The sequence below is a fragment of the Drosophila biarmipes genome, chromosome 2R (genome assembly GCF_025231255.1).
Source record: "Drosophila biarmipes strain raj3 chromosome 2R, RU_DBia_V1.1, whole genome shotgun sequence".
NCBI classification, from domain to species: domain Eukaryota; kingdom Metazoa; phylum Arthropoda; class Insecta; order Diptera; family Drosophilidae; genus Drosophila; species Drosophila biarmipes.
The window spans coordinates 23,160,235-23,177,585 of NC_066615.1; the positions used below are offsets into that span (position 1 = coordinate 23,160,235).

Genomic DNA, 17,351 nt, shown 5'->3' on the forward strand with positions numbered 1-17,351 from the left:
TTGTCTTTCATTTTCCAAGTGTTGAAGAGATGAATGCAAAATCTAGTACTACATAGTAGTATAGTGTATCCATCCCAGATCCCTTTCCAACCAAAAGACATCCTCTTCAGTATATACAGTTGACTTTATTCGTATGCATGTATATTTCGTGTAATCGTGTATATGGATATATTTCTATTGGCTACAACATTTGTGGCTCCACTGGCGTCGCTGGAAACCGCTACAATAATATCATACCTCGTTCGCAGACTATGCGTATGGTACATGCAATCTAGACACAAACAGTTGAGCAAATCAAGCCGCTCGGATTAACTTGGTTAATCGCGTACAAAGGCAAATCATAAAGAACTCGCTTCGTTCGATGCACAGACTCCTAAAGTTTTCTTCTCTCTTGCTATACAATTCAGTGTGGTGTTTGCGCGGTACATGTGTAAAACATTTTGCCTAGAACCGAAATACAATGCAAATAAGGCAGATCAACATTTACATCTAAGTGGGGGACTGGAGGTTGGAGTGTTTCGAATCTAAGGGACTGCAGGTAATGCGTGTGTTGCTGGTGAGCAGACGGGGAAGACGATCAAAATGAACAAGTTGTATACCTATATCGTACGAGAATATCGCTATATAATATATATATCTCTATATGCGTGTGTATAAATACATAAGTGAGCGGGGCTAATCCCCGCGAGCATTCACAATAGTTTTCATCACTCATCATCTAGGTCTGATGGTGTTCGCCGCCACTGGGACTGCTGTTGGTGTTGGTGTTGTTATTGGTGTTATTGTTGTTGTTGTTGCTGCTGGTGGTGGCGCCAGCGTTGGCGTTGGAGGTGCCACCACTGCTGCTGGGCGTCCGCATCATGAGACGGGACAAGCTGGTGTCGCTGAGCGAGTAGATCTCGGGCTCGAAAACGGGCGGACACTTCATGTTGGGGTAGTCCGGCGTGGCCGCCTTGGACTCCACAGACCCCGAGCTGGACACCTTGGGGGTGGCCGCACCCTCCGACATGGTCGCCTCCGCCGGCTCCTCCTCCCGCTGCCTGCTGACCACAGTCGGGGGCGGCGGAGCCGGAGGCAGCGGCGGCTGCAGACCCTCCGACGAGCACAAGTTAGTGGTCGAGGTGGTCAAAATGCCGGGTCCCCGGTAGCTCCGATAGCCCGCCTGGTTGTGCGTGGGCAGGGTGATCTGGCTGAAGATCTCCTGATCGCAGTCCGGATCCGCGCTGCTCGGCGGCGTGACTATCTGCTGCTGCTGCTGGTGATGGTGGTGTCCGAAGAGCGTGCGATGCAGCAGGGGGGAGCCCAGGAAGCGGTTCTCCTTGGAGGGCTTCGCCGGCGTCCCTCCCGATATGGATAGCTTCGAGAAGATCGGAATCGGCGCCGAGTTCTTGCGGTGCGCGTCGTACTTGGTGCCCACAATCTTGTCGCGCAAGTCCTGATTGTACGTCTGGCTCTTCTTGATGCTGCTGCCGCTGCCGATGATGGCCATACCATTGCCTCCGGCGCCATCCAAGGCGTGATTCGATTTGGACTTTTTGTTGAGCGGCAGCGTCATGGTCATCGCGTGACCCGGGGCACAGCCACTGCCCGAGGAGCCGGTCGAGTGCTTTGAGAAGGGAAAGCGCCGATCGCTGCTCGACTTGCCCTTCGACTTCTTCTGGTCCGCCGAGGATCCGGAACTCTTGTGCAGGAAACTGGAGAACTGCAGCTGCTGGGAGCGCAGGAAGTGCTTCGTCTTGCTGGGTTGCGGCTGCGGCTGCGACTGCTGTTGTGGCTGCTGCACAGGCTGCGCGTGGTGCTGTTGATGGTGATGCTGATGGTGGTGCTCCTGCCGACTGCTGGAACTGGTGCTCGGCTCATCCCCGCATATCAACTCGTAGCCAAAGTCACGCAGCTTCTGACCCTCCTTGGTCCTGGTCCTCTTGATACTCTCGTCGTCCGGCTTGAAGCTGATCTCGTAGTCGGGGGTCTTGGGCAGACTAACGCTCTGGATCTTGGGCAGCTTCTCCAACGGCTTGGCCACGCTGCTGCTCATGGTGCTCTGCTGACTGGCCGTGGATTCCGTGCGCGCATGCTTGTGCTTCTCCACGCCCAAGTGCACCCGGTTGTTGTACATCTCCTGGGCCTCCTCCTCCTGCTTGCGCAGCATCAGATCCTTGAGCGTCACGAAGCCCTGGGTATTGTGGCCGTGATCCAGGGTGTTGCCCACGCTCATCTTGGGCAGCAGGGTTTTCGAGGTGTGGAAATCGAATTCCACCAAATTCGGATTCGAGGCGTGCAGAAAGTTGAAGGGCGCCTTCTTCAAACTCGACTTGCTGCTGGGACTCTGGCTCTGGCTCTGGCTGGGACTCTCCTCCGAGCTGTGGTGCTGCAGCGATGTGGGCACGGTCGCGGGCGTGGGAGTGGGCGCCGGGGAGGCGGGTGGACCCAGACTCGAAGCAGAGAAAGACACGGCCGACTCTGTTCCACTGACCACCGAACTTCGGCTGGAGCTGCGCGACAGCTTGGGCCCCACCATGGGCGGTATCTGTGTGGGCGGCATGGCCGGATCATGGTAGCCCGGGGTATTGGCGCCAATCTGAATGCCGAAGCTTCCGCCGGGCACCTTCCGGTAGCTGCGATACTGCTCCGTGGGCACAGGAATGTCGCTCGACGGCTTCGCTGCACTGCTCTTGAATGTGTTGGTAAACTTGCGAAACGAGTCCAGATAGCCGCGCTCATGCTTGATGGGAGCAGAAGAAGGAGGAGTTCCGCCAGACAGCACCATCGACATGGTCATCGCCTCCTTGTTGCCCTGCGGCGAGGGTGTGCTCAGGTTCTGGGTCACCAAGGCATCGCTTTCCTCCCCGGAGCTGTCGTTCTCCGAGTACAGATCCTTGGCATCGCCACCGCCCTTCGATCCCGAGTTAGGTGGCAGCTTCAGCGAGGCCTGGCGAAGGAAGTCCACCCACTGGTTGAGTGCGTTCAGCGACTCGGCCGCAAAGTAGAAGCTCTTGGCCGTGTGGTAAACTTTGAAGGCGTGCGGCTTGGAGTGCACTTCCGTGGCCAGCGAAACCGTGAAGCCGGGCAAGAAGATCACTAGGCTGGCGCTGGTGCTCTGCTTACTGCGAAAGCCGTACAGGATCGTGTCCAGCATCACAAAATAGACCTTGGCCCAGTAGGTCACCCCGCGATGATTCTTCTTGCGCCTGTACAGGTGACCCTGGATGTCGCCAGTGGGCAGCAGCTTGAGGTTCGTGTTCCGCCGCTTGGCCATCAAGCTGTGCTTCTTTTTCAGGGTCAGGGTACGCGATTTGCTGGGCGTGTGCAGCTCGCTGATCTCCGAAGTCTCGGCCGGAGCCGGCACGGGTACAGAAATACTAGAGACACTAGAAGCTGGCTGCATGCTGGCGGGTTTCGGCGGTGGTGGAGGCACCGTCGGTGGCGTCATTTCCTTCTGCTTGCGGGGTCGCGGTGGCGGAGCCGGCGGTGTGACAAGCAGGAACTCCTTCCTTGGCTCAATCGCTGGCGGCGTGTCGGATTCCTCTCCAGAATTGTCGTACGCCGGAGTACTGTGGCTCTTGTCCAATCGGCCCCTTCGACCCTGCAGGAGCGGCATATTAATGGCCTCCGCCAGGGGCAAGTCTTGGCCACTTGTGGCCAGATTGATCGCCTCGAGCAGCTCCTCGGCGTTCTCCGTTTTGCAGTTCCGCAGTGTCTCCAGGGCGTCCTCGTCGCCCTCATCAGCAAAGGGAATCGGCTCGAAGGTCTCCAGTATGGTGTTCTCAACATTGCAGATAAACTTCTCATTCTTCGCCACGTAGTCCTCCTTGGCGTCGAATCGCACTACCTTGCTGACGCCCGGCTTGTATCGATCAACGGGGAATTCGCGCTGCGAGTCCTCCGTCAGCTGCTTCAGCTTTCTCACCTCGTGAAACATCCGCTTGGCCTTGTCCGTGGAGGTGTCGCCGGCAATGCCGATACAAGTGGTGGGCCTCGGCGTGCGCTCCAACCCAAAGCCGAAGGATATCGACTTGTCGCGGATGCCGGGCGAGCTGGAGTCGCAGGCGACGGGCGAGCTTCCGCCCGGCTTCCTTTCGTGCCACGACGGAACCACCAGATCCGAGTGCTTCAGGCTCAGAAACTCGTCGCCACAAATGGTGTTTCGCCGCTGGAGCAAAGCCCGTGGCTTCGGATAATACAAACGAATCTCCCGGGCAGCTAGCTTGGGATCCGTGGGCGTGGGAATATCACTGCAGCTGGAATCAGAGTCGGAGGCAGAGGACACTGGGTTGGCCTTGGGCAGCACCTCTCTATTCTCGCTGCTCAGGGACTTAATCGGATTCGGCGGCACACTTCCCATGGCGCCTGTGGCCGTTGGATCCGTGTCCAGGGTTAAGAAGGCCGTCCGGGGACTCGGCATCTGCTCCGCCCAGCGAGTGGCCATGTTCCTCTTCTTGCTGGGCAACCGGTACGGCTGCATGTAGATCTGGCCGAACATCTTGGTGTGCTTGGGTCGCTTCTTCACCGTGAGCACCACATCGGGCAGCGCCTCCCTCAGGTGCTCCAGTACCGTGCGGTGCTGCCAGCCGACCACAGTCTGGTAGTTGATCTGCACAATCTCATCGCCGTCCTCGATCTTCCCGGAGTTGTGGGCCGGCGAGTTGTACTTGATGTCCGTGACGCGGTGGATGCCGTTGTAGCTGGACTCAATGTTGAAGCCCAACTCGGACTCGCGCTTCTTCAGCGTCACAAGGTTGAGGGAGGCGGGCTGCAGCACCATTGGGTCGGATATGTCTTGGATGACGAAATTGGCCAGGTTCTCCAGCCGCTCCGCCGACAGTCGAATCGCCGGCACCGGCTGCAGGGCGAAGCGGTCCCGGTGCGCGATGGTGGCCAGCTCCAGGCCGCATTTGAGCACATTCCCACAGTACTCGCGGTACATCTCCTGCTTGCGGAACGGCGTTCGCTCCAGACTGCCCACCAGTGGCTTCAGCGTGGCTATCGTGCGCGTGATGTCGTGCAGTATCCGGGTGTCGATCTTGGTGCTCTCGGCATGGTTCCGGGCCAGCTCGCGATGCAGATTCCCCGCTGCGGTGGCCACATGCAGGGCCATGAACTGCAGATTGTCGTTCTTCAGGTGATAATGCTGGAATGACAGGGTCAGGAATGGGTTCGTCGGGGGGCTACCACTTGGCTCGGGCACTCACAAAGTTCCTCAGGTTCTCCACCGCCTCCAGCACGATCTCCTGGTGGCCAATGCGCAGCATGCCCAGGTTCTCCAGCTCATAGGGACGTATGTTGAGCAGGGCCCGTCCGCCGATCTCCTGCTTGGAGAACTCGTACAAGTACCCCTTCATGGACTCGTCCAGACCTGCAAAAGTCGGGCTCTCGTTATCTCGTCTGGTGAAATCCCGGACAAAGCGGAAACTCTGGCTGCACTATCTACACTTGGCGCTGCGCTGCCGTTGTTGTTGCTGCTTTTCGGGGCAGTGGCTGCGAGATGCACTTTTTTCTCTCCGCCCAGCTCGGCTGCGTTCTCCTTGACCTCGAACGTTACCTTTGATCCAGTCGGTGACCTGGTCGGGCGTCCACTCGGCGATGTTGATGTAGGCCATCGCGCTGCTGCTCCTGATGATCCGCGCTGGGCCGCACCTACGGCATATTATCAATTCGAAAAGTCCGAAAAAGTCGAGATATTGTTGCTTTAAAATTTCTAGAGGTGGAGGAAGTTCGATGGACGTCGCTGCATCGATGTTTTGCGATTTTCCATGGCGACTATCGATGTTTCTGCACGACACGAACGTGAGGTCAGTAACGTAAGGCCAGCACACGCGACGTAAGTGTCAGCAACGTAGTGCTTTCTGCTGTTTGAATTTTCTTGGGTTGTCCTGCCTTTATTTGCAAGAGATTGTAAAATTTGTAATTGTACTTTGGGATTACTGTTCTATATTAATTTACAGATCCGAAATGTCTTAAATAAATATTCGGTTCGGTGGAATGATTACTGTAGCTCTGGTATTGACATAATTGGTCAGTCATAAGTATCTTTATACAAGCAAATGGCGCGGTCAGTTAATTTAAAACGCCCGCCAAATTGTTAGCCATTCGCGTTGGAACGACGTGCCATTCAGCGCGCTATCGATAAATCAGGGCAACGGCGTTTGCCAACACTGGCGCGCACCCCACCGAACAGCTGAGCGCCGTGCGAATCGAAATGAATTGCCCCAAAACAAACGAATAAATGCCTCAATGACAGCATCAAATGGAGATAAGCAAGCAATTAGCGCTCCACCGCTCCAATACCTTCCTCCAGCCGACAACTAGCCGCCTATTAAGCCTTCGTCGGGGCGGAGTACTCCCGCATACATATATGTGTATACGAGCGCGCACGTTTTTGGCTTTCGAGCGAATCAGTCACTTGCTGGGAGAGGGAGAGGCACGACGAAGTAAATCACCGCGTGTTTTTTTCTAATCGCTGCAACTGGCTGCTGCTGCAATCCCAATTCGCTGGCGAAATGTCTGTGACCCAGACGAAGCAAATCAAGTTCTACAACCCATCGAGTTCCGCCAGCTCCGACAGGTAACGAACGACTTTTTAAGGCCTCTAATTCACGCACGGCCGAAAGTAAAGTGTGAAAATCAAATCCGACAAAAGCCATTAGAATGTGATGTACACATGTATGTGCGTGCAAGTGTGTGCCAGAGGCATGTGCTCCAAACCATTCATCATATGTGCGTGCGTGTGTACGTATGTACGACGGGGGGCCTAAGCACGCAGTATAAATAAATGCTGGGAAAATGGCATAGGGCCCGCGTTCGCGAACACCGCCGCCCGTACATACGCACAACATGTGATAAATTCAATTTCGATAAAGTCGCCGGTTGCATCGGATCGGGGGGAGCGAGAGGAAGGGCGAGCGAGCGAGATAGCGCAGCGAACCCCCTGCGAGAACAGTTACAGGCTAGGGGTGGGCGCGTGAGTGAGTTCCTAGCGGTCGAAATCAGTGAAAACCTATATAGTCAACATTTGGGTAACTTTAGAAACTAACATTAAAAATTTTACAGTTTTAAAAACAATCTTTTCGTAATTTTACCTCAGTTTTTGAATATTTATTTCTTCTCTTCTAAGAAAACTCTAATTTATAGATTTTTTTTCACTCTCCAAAGTAAAACCAATATTATTAAATTTCATTTGATTAAAAGTTTCCCTGTGAGAGCAAAATCATGGCCGAACCGTTCGTGTCGCGCCCAAACTCACCTCACGCGCCCACCCCTACGTGAAGGCAGGCGACAACAACAACGCGGAGACGACGCCGGCAGCGGCTCGGCAGCGCAGCTTTTAACCTTAGCTGCTTTAACACTTTTTTGCCATTCAATCGCCAAACGCCGCTCACCTCACACTTACACCTTTCCGCCGCCGCCGCTTGCTCTGTTTTTATTAGTTATCGAATGAGTGTTGGCCGCAACGCAAAAGGCGAACCGCTGCGAAGGAAGTAAAGCTCTCAATCACATGTGATCCGTCCACGCCGCCGGCGATTCGCGTGAGCGTCTGTGAGTGAGTGACCCATTTTGGCCATCGCCTCGCCTCGCCGGTTCTTGGTTCTTCGTTGCCCGCTGCCCGTTCCCACGCCCACGCCGCCGCACCGAGAGAGATCCCACCGCAATCCCTGCCAGAGCGGGCCGAAGATGAGCAGCATCACGTTTTTGTGCAGCAAGTCGGCCCACAACAACAACAACAACAACAGCAGCAGCAGCATCAGCGATGTGCCGAAAGCGAGCTCTGCCTTCGCAGCCGCCTCCGCCGGCTTGCTGACCATCGCCAGCCACCAGCAGCTGCAGCCACCACAAGCAGCGGCCCATCAGCAGTCAAAGGTTAAGGCTGTAGCAGCCAAAACCAATGGTCACACGTAATTCATTGCATTTTCCTCATTTTGAACGTAGAAACCCATCGAAATCCCATTAAAATGCGCATACATTCGTGGTGCATGCCTTGTGTGTGTGTGTGTGCGAGTGTTCTGTGCCCCTTGTTGTTTTTGTTGTCTCGTTCGCCCCTCTAATTGTTTTGGTGCTGCGCTTGTTTGTCCAGTACTGAGTACTCCCGTTTCGCCGTCTCCGCCTCCGTCTGCCGTTGCCAGTGTTTAATTAACGCCAGCGTTTTTGTGTTTAACATTGTTTATCGAGTCTGCGGTGCGGCAAATAACAACAAATGACGAAAGACGACAGCGTCAGCAAGTGCGCTCTCGGTTCTCTTCTCCAGCTCGGCAACATGGCTGCGATCCGCACACACAGAAGCCACGTCTATCGGTTTTCGCCGATCCGTGCTCCTCCGCTCCCTTTCGCTCCTTCGGCTCCGTGCCCCGCACATCCTGCATCCGCTCTCACCTGGCCTCCTGCTGCCGTCCCTCTCCCACCCGCCCGGGGAGCCGTAACCTGTTGGCTTCCCTCGGAGCGCGGAGAGCGCAGCTCAGCACACGTGGCAATGCTGCGCTCTCCCCTTCTCCCGCTCCCCTCCCCCACCCTCTTCCTGCGGTGCAGAAACTATAAATATGCCGAGGAATCTCGTCTCTGGCGTCACCAGATTATTGGCCCTGCACGGAGAGAAAAACCAGCCTTCTTGCGCATTTTGTTTGCCCCCGCACATGTGTTACTAGCAAATAATACAATTGAGTTGCCCAAAATAATAATGGAAAACTGAACCAGATGGAGCAAGTTCTTGAAAGTAGATCACGCAGGTTGATAATAATGAAACACATTTTATTTGTTTATCTAATAGTTAGCTTGCTGGCTCCACTTAAAAAATTAAATTCTAAAACGTTCATAGACTAACAGTTATTCAAAGGCAATTCTGGGGTTGGAGAAAGCCTCAAAGCTCGCTAATGATGCGAAAACTTTTACACGATTCAATACTTATATTTTGCAAATTTTAAAATATCATATACCTGCTTTTCTTTCTGTGTGCCATATTTTGGCACAGTAATAGGAGCAGAAGATACAGAGAAAGGTGGGGAGAGAGGGAGAGAGAGGAGAGTGCAACGAACGCGCCTACGCAGCACCCAAAAGATGGGCCGTCTAGCAAGGCTTTGTCTGCCTCCCGTGAACTCACCGTTCACTTGGACCTCTTCCCAGAAATGTATATCGAGTGCTTTGGCATGTACTCGCACAGTTGTAGTCTGCTGTGTTTTAGTAACCAAAACGGCCGGAAAGGCTTTTCGGTTCTCCCGTCAGCATTCTCCAGGGAACAACCCACCAAAATGTGACTATATGCATATGGAAATGGTATGGCGCATTAACGAGAGCGGGGTGTGCCAGTAATCTGAACCCGAATTTCACTCATTCCTGCTTTTAGCACTTTGCATACCTGTCTTTGACCTACTTAAGGGAAAAAGGAATATGTAACTCATCTGAAAACCACCTTGAATTAACGTATTCAACCATACAAAACTAACAGCACCGTGATGTGCGTACGTCAAATTTGCCATGTCACTGGTACTTCATGCAATACTTTCTCCAGATTAAAGCACCATAAAAGTACATTATCTGTCCCCATTCGGAGTCATATAAGAATTAACCCATCAATATTAGCTGTGTTATCTTCCACCACCGTCAATTAAGGCCTTAAGCAACTTATTTATAGAACATATTGAGCAGTAGATTAATTTGGCGAGGCGATATGTCTGGCCCACGCGCCTGTGTGGGAGCAAGTGCAGGGCAGGGGGCCTTTGAAGTAGAGTAGGTCAGTGAGTATACCGCATCCTTGAACTCCCTGCTTTCAGCTTGCACTGCCATACCTCCCCTCTGCGACTTCTCTATCTCAAACAGTAATCTATACTATGTACTTCTGAAAATAGTTAATGTTATTGTGAAATTAATCAGTGGTCGGTGATAAAAACCTTATCGTGGCTAATCACTGCGTTCCACTAGTTTTAGTCATATTCTAACGTCATCGTTATATGGTGGGAGCTTAGAATTCGGCACGCGGCAACTAATCTGTGTGTACATACCATTTGCAGCGATGACCGGTCGGACGCCACTGAGCCCCTCTACGTGGATCCCTATGCCGACCAGAGCAATGGCCTTCCCGGGGAGCTCAACTGCTGCCCGGCCTCGCCCACTACAGTGCCCGCAAAAGCGTCGCTGGAGTCCCCGCTGAAGCGTTCCGGCAGGAGGCAGCGGACCACCTCCATTGGCAACCAGACCACCACCGCCAATCCGTCCGAGTGCATCATACGCGCCAACAACCGCACGATCTACACGGCCGGACGTCCGCCGTGGTACAATTGTGCCGGGCAGCAGGTCGAGCCCTTTGTCATAGGTGAAAATCTTGACTACAAACCACTTTCCAGTCCCTACATCTTCATTGTCCCCTAGGAATCTGCGGAGGAAGTGCCTCTGGCAAGACCACAGTGGCAGAGAAAATCATCGAGAGCCTGGACGTTCCCTGGGTGACGCTGTTATCCATGGACTGCTTCTACAAGGTGAGGAAACAGTTAACTCAACTATATAGGAACCTCAACTAATGGTCTTACTCCTATCCCGTAGATCCTGAACGAGAAGCAGCATGAGCAGGCCTTGATCAACGAATACAACTTTGATCACCCGGATGCCTTTGACATCGAGCTGCTGCTGGATGTGCTTACCAAACTGAAGGAAGGCCGCAAGGTGGAGGTTCCCGTTTACAATTTTGTGACTCACGGCCGGGAGAGCCAAACGAAAACCATGTACGGAGCCAATGTGATCATCTTCGAGGGCATCCTCACCTTCCACAGTCCCGAGGTGCTTAAACTGCTGGATATGAAGATCTTTGTGGACACGGATCCGGATATTCGCCTGGCCAGGCGGTTAAAAAGGTGTGTGAGGGTTATCTACTTCGCCAACTTGACTGTAACATGAGCTTTGAATTCCAGGGACATCTCACAGCGCGGACGCGACCTGAAGGGCGTGCTGAAGCAATACCTGAACATGGTGAAGCCTTCGTACTGCAACTACATAGCTCCAACAATGGCCCATGCGGACATCATTGTGCCTCGTGGTGGCGAGAACAAGGTGGCCATCCACCTCATCGTCCAGCATGTTCATACACAACTCCAGCTGGTGAGGACCATAAATGGCTGACTGTAAACCCAGCTAGTCTCACCCTCTATATTCCAGCGCGGATTCAAGCTGCGTGAAACCCTGGCCAACTCCTACAAGGACCAGCCTATGCCCCATTCTCTGCACCTGCTGCATCCCACGCCCCAGATCAAGGGGCTGCACACGTTCATCCGCTGCCGAAATACGTCCCGCGATGAGTTCATCTTCTACTCGAAGCGCCTCATTCGGCTAGTCATCGAGTACGCCCTCAGTCTGTTTCCTTTTAAGACAACCACCGTAGAGACGCCGCAGGGCGTACTTTACGAGGGCAAACGCATGGAGTCGCGCAAAATCTGCGGCGTCTCCATTCTCCGAGCGGGTGAAACCATGGAGCAAGCTGTGTGCGATGTGTGCAAGGACATTCGCATTGGGAAAATCCTCATCCAGACCAATCTGAAGACCGGTGAGCCGGAGCTTTACTACCTGAGGCTGCCCAAAGACATAAAAGACTACAAGGTTATACTAATGGACGCCACCGTGGCCACCGGAGCGGCGGCCATGATGGCCATTCGGGTGCTGCTGGATCACGACGTGCCCGAGGACAACATCATCCTGGCCTCGCTCCTGATGGCCGAAATCGGTGTGCACTCCATTGCCTATGCCTTCCCTAAGGTGAGATTTGAATTCCCTTCTCAGAACGTACATTCTAACCCTGTTTTCCTTGTCCTTGCAGGTGAAAATTGTTACTTCCGCTCTGGATCCGGAGATTAATAGTAAGTTTTATGTTATACCCGGCATCGGTAACTTTGGCGATCGCTACTTTGGCACGGAGCCCTCCGATGAGTACTGAGGAGATCCGGACCAAGCCGCATCCACACCACTATGGAACCATCAAGTTTCTAATGTATCTAGGCTAAGTTCAAAGCGTTACTTAAATTATGAATTCGGATCGAACGTTTTTTTTATTCGGGTAGCTAGAGAAACCGTAGGAGCAGCTGAATCAGGAAGGCCAGACTTCCCACTACTAGGGCAATACCCACATAGCGCTGAATTAGCTGTTCCCGGCTCCTGGTTTGCACCTGAACTTCCGGTATTTCCTGCTTCTTTGCACATCTCGTCCAGTCCCGTTCGTCGTCCAAAATCTCTCCGACCATGCTGAACTTGCTGACGCTGGTGATTCGCACATGGACACGAGTGCCCAAGAGATTCTCCCGCATGGGCAGCAACACCTGCTCGTAGCTCTTGTTGTGGCCCACATAGTGGAGCTTGTCGTGGGAGACTTCTGTTACCAGAACAGTGTATACTTCACCCACTCTTTCCGCATATGGTTCATAGCTGTAGAAGAGATCTGTGAGCCGTTTGGTTCGCTTCTTCACCAGGTTGGCGGGAATGCGCTCCATTTTAGCAGCTGGCGTGCCCGGACGCGGGAAGAACTGGTTGATGAACAGGCTGGGAAACCGGTACTTGGCGCACAGCGTCATGGTATCCTCGAAGTCCGCCTCGGTCTCGGTGGGGAATCCACAGATGATGTCGGTGGCAATGGTGACGCCGGGAACGCGCTCTCTCAGGAAATCCACCACATGCTCGAACTCCTGCCGACAGTACTCTCGCTTCATCTCGCCCAGCACGGAGTCGCTGCCACTCTGTAACGAAAAATCCTAGATTAGCCACTGAAAACTTAGTCTGCAAGTAGTTCCTTACCTGCACGGGAACATGCAAAAAGGAGTAGACTCGCGGGTGCTGCAGCACCTTGGCCACCTCCTCAAGGTGCTCCAGGATATAGGGTGGATTGGTCATGCCCACCCGCAGCATGCAGTGCTCGGGAATCACTTCCACCAGTTGCCAGAGCAACTCCGGCAGAGAGCTTCCTATGTCCCGACCATAGGCTCCGGTATCCTCGGACGTTAGCCAGATCTCACAGCATCCCTCGGCGAAGGATTGGCGGGCGCGCTCTACAACCTCCTCTGGCGGGTAGCTGGCCAGGTCGCCGCGGGCGTGCTTGGTCTTGCAGTAGGTGCACTGATTCAGGCATCCAGAGTTGATGGATATGATCTCGATGAGCGGATTCTTGCGCACCTTGGGCAGCGAGAGTGGAGCTCCTGCCACCCGGCGACCGTGGACCTTCTTCTTGTTCTGCAGCAGCTGGACGCTGTGACCCTTAAGGGTCTCCTCAACGACCTCCACCACCCGATCGATTTGCTGGACACCGATGATGGATAGGCCGTTTAGGTAGTCCGACTTGGGAGCTCCCTGGGGGACGCAACCGGCAACCACGACGTGCTTGCCATTTCGCATGCCAGACTCGATTTCGTTACGGAACGTGTCCTCCGAGGGATTCTTCACCGTGCAGCTGTTGAGCAGCCAGAGATCCGCCTCCTCCTTGCCGCTCAACCTGTATCCGTAGGCAGCCAGCTGACCGGCCATGTACTCCGAGTCCGAGTTGTTGTGGGCGCAGCCCCATGTCTTCACAAAGACCTTCTGCGTGCCGGGTATCACGCTCTCGTGGATCGTGGGTTTTGGTTTCTCCTCCTCCTCCTCGGTTTCTGGCCGGATTTGGATGCGTTTCTTGGCGCGCACTGTCACATTTTTCTTGTTTTCGTAGCGCTCCCGCGGCTTCACATCGTCGGCGGATATCAGATCCTCGATGTCGTCCACATCGTTGCCCGGCAGATCCTGTCCAAGGTGGTACATGGTTGAGTCGTCTCCTGGGTTTGGAGTCGCGATTCCCAGAAACATGTGCACCACCTCCAGCTGTTTACATTCGCGCTTCCTCTTCTTCAGTTCGACAGTGTTGCAAAGTGCGGGAGGTGGGGCCATTCGATAGGTGGAATCGATTACCGGTTCGGCTGTGCCTGTTCAGACACCCTACAGTAGGGGTGTTCAAGTTTGCTCACTGTTCTTGCTCGCCGGGCAATTCAACAAAACATTCATTAATGCATGCGACAGAGTCTGCTTTTTTAATTGCTCCTAGTACGTGCACTTTAATAAGTTAAAATAAATGTATGCCCTAGCATCATAGTTTGATAAACGAAATAAAATATATGCAAGGTATTGAATTTTTTAAAATTACGTTAAAAAAGTTTAATTTAGTATTGCTTCAAAAATGTTCCTAAATGTTATAGGGGCTGTTATTTAAACATTTTTCACAAATAACGTACTTATATTAAATCAGCCTAACTACACACCCACAATGCCCAACCGAATGCCACTTCGGACATGCCCGAGCTTTTGCGGCTCGTGCACCCTACCGTGTAGACACACAGTTATCAGCGCTATCAGCGGAACATTCTACTCTGCTCCAGACCGCCGCCACAGCAGCCTGCAAAGCACAATCCGCTCCGTCGCCAGCCATGATTACGATCAAGTGTAAAGACACCAACTTGGACCCCCTTCCGGTCAAGGTGAGTTCGGCTCATGGCTACAGAAATTGAGCAACCGCTTTTCAATGGCAAAAATACAAATCCAACCCACAGATTGGGATCATTGGCGGATCGGGACTCGACGACCCCGATATCCTGGAGAATCGCCAGGAGCGAGTGGTGGAGACGCCCTACGGAGAACCGTCTGACGCACTGATCGAGGGCGAGATCAATGGAGTGCAGTGCGTGCTCCTAGCGAGACATGGCCGCAAGCATGACATCATGCCCTCCAATGTCAACTACCGCGCCAACATCTGGGCTCTGCGCGACGTGGGCTGCACCCACCTGATTGTATCCACCGCCTGTGGCTCCCTGCGCGAGGAAATCAAACCGGGCAACCTGGTTGTGCCACACGACTTCATCGACAGGACCACCAAGCGCCTGCAGACATTCTACGACGGCAAGGCTCAAAGTCCACGTGGGGTTTGCCACCTGCCCATGTTTCCGGCTTTCAGCGAACGCACCCGCAACATTCTGCTGGAGGCGGCCAAGGAGCTGGAGATTCCCACCCACCAGAAGGCCACCATTGTGACGATTGAGGGGCCGCGCTTTTCCTCCCGCTCCGAGAGCCACATGTTCCGCCAGTGGGGCGGGGACCTCATAAACATGACCACGTGTCCCGAGGTGGTGCTGGCCAAGGAGGCTGGACTCCTCTACGGATCGGTGGCCATCGCCACGGACTACGACTGCTGGCGCATGGGCTGCGAGGGGGTCAACGTTCAGGATGTGCTGCGCACTTTCGCCGAGAACGTGATCAAGGTGAAGAAGATTCTCGTGAATGCCGTGGGCAGGATTGCCAAGGAGGACTGGTCGGAGGACATACTGAATGCCAAGGTGCGTATTTGAGGTACATACTCTGCAGTTCAGTACGTCATGACAACTCCTTATAGCAATGCGTTTGCGACAACACCATGTCCGGGGCCATGTGACGTTTTATAAAACTGTGCCACGATATAACCGAGGAAACACTGATTCGCCGCAAGATATATGTTCCACCGTTCTACCAACAGTTCCACAAAAAGCGGGGGCCCAAGGTGCACTCCATATCCATTACCTACGAATTGGACCCAGAGGACACCAGGCAGCCGTCAGTGGTTAGAACCCCATTCAAGTGTGAAACTGTGACGTCTGCCTCGGCGTCGCAGTAAACGATATACATATGTAACTACAGATATTTCCTTAATCAAATGCAAACTAATTCATAAACACACTGCAAATGGGGACACTTAAAAGTTCACATTTATATAATTACATACAGTTTCGTCTTATTTAAATTAAAATTGGAATTCGATTGCGCTGTCCTACGGGCACTTGCGCTCCACCTGACTCTTGCCGGCCTCCTCGTACTCCTGCGACGATATCCACATCTGTTGGAAGGTGCCTATGCTGGCCAGGATGGAGCCGCCAATCCAGGCGCCGAATCTTCGCTCCACGCTGCCGTTGGCGGAAATCATTTTCAGGCGCGTGTTGGATGGGGCACGCAGCTGCAGATCTCGATTCAGGCGCTCCGGGAAGCCTTGTAGGAGAGTATTGCCACCTGAGAACAGACATTCGACGTGTAGTTGAGGAATAAGTCTTAATAAAGCTCGATTAATTGCCTACCTGTAACCACAACAGAGCCAAAGAGCGACAGACGCACATCAGCGTCGCACATGCCCACGCTGGTGGACGCCAGTTGGCCAGCTCCAAGCATGGCGTTGTCAAAGAGACTCTCTGCTATCTTGAACCGCTCGGAGCCAAAGTCCTGGTGGTAGCCGTTGGGGAACTCATAGTGCACGGTTGGTATCTGGGCGGCCACGCGTTCGTCGAAGGGATTCTCCAGGACCTGCAGCACGTTCATCTGGAAGTCCTGCATCATGAGCTGCAGCATGTAGTTCTGCCAAGACTGCGTTAGGTTCTCGGGCAGCTTGCGCAGTGTGAAGCGTCCGTTGTCGCGCTCCTTAACAACGTCCTTGGAGGCGATCTTGTACACCGGCGACAGATCGATGCCTTGCTTCTCCAGGTGCTGGCGGCACTGCCGGGAAAGAAAGTCGCCACCCAGCGGGGACTTGACCACCGCCTGCGACAGCACATAGCCCTCATGGACGGGCACGGCCGAGGTGTGGGTGGCTCCGCTGTCCACTACCAAAGCGGTCGCTCGTCCGCTGGAGAAGGCGGCCAGGACAGCGTTTTTCACCAGGAAGAAGGCCGGTACGTTGTACTTCTCGAACATCAGCTCGGTCAGCTTCTCGCGGTTGTTGCGCACGTTCCACGAGGCCTCGGAGAAGAGCACGGGGTGGTATTCCGGCTCCGACTGGATGACATTGGCGTAGGCGTAGTCAATCACCTTCTCGAACAGGTCCCAGTTGTCGATCATGCCGTCCTTCATGTAGGTCTGCACTTCCATCTGGGAGCGGGGCACGTTCACGTAGTTGGTGTCCACATAGAACTTGCGCTGGTCAGCGTCTGTGGGAGATTAGGGGTGGTTTAGGGTTAAAAGAAAGAACTAGGGCTGTGGAAACTCACTATTCGGCGTGGCATTGTTGTCGGTCTTGGTCTCCGGATCGAGGTTGGTCTCGGGAGCTGCCCCAATCCCCACAACCGAGGGAATCTCCGCCTTGGGCGAGTCCTCCTGCGCGTAGCCCACTCGCAGGGAGTGGTGGCCGGGATCGAAGACCAGGGCGCCGATCTCGTCGCCGCCGTACAGCATGGTGCTCATCTTGGCGCGTTGCAAGTACTTTTCCTCGCGATTTGTTCGAGATTTTCCGGAAACCCGTCTGTCCTGTGTATATTTTGCGGCTTTTTTCACGACGCTTCTTCACGCTGGTGATGGCCGATAACCAATCGATTGATTCAGCGCGGCTGCCTATCGCTTCTGTCTGCGAGCTATCGATAGTTGTT

General features: G+C 53.8%; 5 protein-coding genes across 6 annotated transcripts; 2 read left to right on the forward strand and 3 right to left on the reverse strand.

Annotated features, from left to right (window-relative positions):
- Window positions 1–105: 105 nt before the first annotated feature.
- LOC108022481 (uncharacterized) lies at window positions 106–5,877 on the reverse strand. The gene is made up of 3 exons (XM_017091432.3): window positions 5,540–5,877; window positions 5,190–5,353; window positions 106–5,128 (listed from the first exon to the last, which is right to left on the reverse strand). The coding sequence occupies exons 1-3, from the start codon at window positions 5,595–5,597 to the stop codon at window positions 719–721; spliced, it is 4,632 nt and encodes a 1,543-aa protein (XP_016946921.1). The 5' UTR covers window positions 5,598–5,877; the 3' UTR covers window positions 106–718.
- A 309-nt stretch (window positions 5,878–6,186) lies between these two features.
- Window positions 6,187–12,001, forward strand: LOC108022483 (uridine-cytidine kinase-like 1). Of its 2 annotated transcripts, XM_017091434.3 has the most exons (8): window positions 6,187–6,562; window positions 7,425–7,889; window positions 9,993–10,294; window positions 10,351–10,457; window positions 10,522–10,829; window positions 10,887–11,073; window positions 11,131–11,724; window positions 11,786–12,001. In XM_017091434.3, the coding sequence occupies exons 2-8, from the start codon at window positions 7,669–7,671 to the stop codon at window positions 11,900–11,902; spliced, it is 1,836 nt and encodes a 611-aa protein (XP_016946923.1). In that variant the 5' UTR covers window positions 6,187–6,562; window positions 7,425–7,668; the 3' UTR covers window positions 11,903–12,001. The 2 variants fall into 2 exon arrangements, with proteins under 2 accessions (XP_016946923.1, XP_016946924.1); XM_017091435.3 differs by lacking the exon at window positions 7,425–7,889 and having other exon boundaries at window positions 6,190–6,562.
- LOC108022484 (threonylcarbamoyladenosine tRNA methylthiotransferase) lies at window positions 11,984–13,837 on the reverse strand. The gene is made up of 2 exons (XM_017091436.3): window positions 12,754–13,837; window positions 11,984–12,695 (listed from the first exon to the last, which is right to left on the reverse strand). The coding sequence occupies exons 1-2, from the start codon at window positions 13,786–13,788 to the stop codon at window positions 12,027–12,029; spliced, it is 1,704 nt and encodes a 567-aa protein (XP_016946925.1). The 5' UTR covers window positions 13,789–13,837; the 3' UTR covers window positions 11,984–12,026.
- A 456-nt stretch (window positions 13,838–14,293) lies between these two features.
- LOC108022486 (S-methyl-5'-thioadenosine phosphorylase) lies at window positions 14,294–15,724 on the forward strand. Its single transcript, XM_017091439.2, has 3 exons — window positions 14,294–14,453; window positions 14,526–15,305; window positions 15,362–15,724. The coding sequence occupies exons 1-3, from the start codon at window positions 14,403–14,405 to the stop codon at window positions 15,398–15,400; spliced, it is 870 nt and encodes a 289-aa protein (XP_016946928.2). The 5' UTR covers window positions 14,294–14,402; the 3' UTR covers window positions 15,401–15,724.
- LOC108022485 (actin-like protein 6B) lies at window positions 15,689–17,289 on the reverse strand. Its single transcript, XM_017091438.3, has 3 exons — window positions 16,977–17,289; window positions 16,074–16,916; window positions 15,689–16,008 (listed from the first exon to the last, which is right to left on the reverse strand). The coding sequence occupies exons 1-3, from the start codon at window positions 17,167–17,169 to the stop codon at window positions 15,773–15,775; spliced, it is 1,272 nt and encodes a 423-aa protein (XP_016946927.1). The 5' UTR covers window positions 17,170–17,289; the 3' UTR covers window positions 15,689–15,772.
- Window positions 17,290–17,351: the final 62 nt, after the last annotated feature.

What these genes read in the sequence shown, in the direction of transcription:
- LOC108022481 (XM_017091432.3), bottom strand. Translation starts at nt 5,597, where the DNA reads ATGGCCTACATCAACATCGCCGAGTGGACGCCCGACCAGGTCACCGAC. An exon ending in GGTCACCGACTGGATCAAAG is followed by an intron (nt 5,354 to 5,539) that starts GTAACGTTCGAG and finishes CGACTTTTGCAG; the next exon opens with GTCTGGACGAGTCCATGAAG. An exon ending in TGGAGAACCTGAGGAACTTT is followed by an intron (nt 5,129 to 5,189) that starts GTGAGTGCCCGA and finishes CTGTCATTCCAG; the next exon opens with CATTATCACCTGAAGAACGA.
- LOC108022483 (XM_017091434.3), top strand. Translation starts at nt 7,669, where the DNA reads ATGAGCAGCATCACGTTTTTGTGCAGCAAGTCGGCCCACAACAACAAC. An exon ending in TTCATACACAACTCCAGCTG is followed by an intron (nt 11,074 to 11,130) that starts GTGAGGACCATA and finishes TCTATATTCCAG; the next exon opens with CGCGGATTCAAGCTGCGTGA. An exon ending in TTGCCTATGCCTTCCCTAAG is followed by an intron (nt 11,725 to 11,785) that starts GTGAGATTTGAA and finishes TTGTCCTTGCAG; the next exon opens with GTGAAAATTGTTACTTCCGC.
- LOC108022484 (XM_017091436.3), bottom strand. Translation starts at nt 13,788, where the DNA reads ATGTTTCTGGGAATCGCGACTCCAAACCCAGGAGACGACTCAACCATG. An exon ending in TTTTGCATGTTCCCGTGCAG is followed by an intron (nt 12,696 to 12,753) that starts GTAAGGAACTAC and finishes TTTTCGTTACAG; the next exon opens with AGTGGCAGCGACTCCGTGCT.
- LOC108022486 (XM_017091439.2), top strand. Translation starts at nt 14,403, where the DNA reads ATGATTACGATCAAGTGTAAAGACACCAACTTGGACCCCCTTCCGGTC. An exon ending in TGGACCCCCTTCCGGTCAAG is followed by an intron (nt 14,454 to 14,525) that starts GTGAGTTCGGCT and finishes TCCAACCCACAG; the next exon opens with ATTGGGATCATTGGCGGATC. An exon ending in AGGACATACTGAATGCCAAG is followed by an intron (nt 15,306 to 15,361) that starts GTGCGTATTTGA and finishes AACTCCTTATAG; the next exon opens with CAATGCGTTTGCGACAACAC.
- LOC108022485 (XM_017091438.3), bottom strand. Translation starts at nt 17,169, where the DNA reads ATGAGCACCATGCTGTACGGCGGCGACGAGATCGGCGCCCTGGTCTTC. An exon ending in CAACAATGCCACGCCGAATA is followed by an intron (nt 16,917 to 16,976) that starts GTGAGTTTCCAC and finishes AATCTCCCACAG; the next exon opens with ACGCTGACCAGCGCAAGTTC. An exon ending in TGGCTCTGTTGTGGTTACAG is followed by an intron (nt 16,009 to 16,073) that starts GTAGGCAATTAA and finishes GTCTGTTCTCAG; the next exon opens with GTGGCAATACTCTCCTACAA.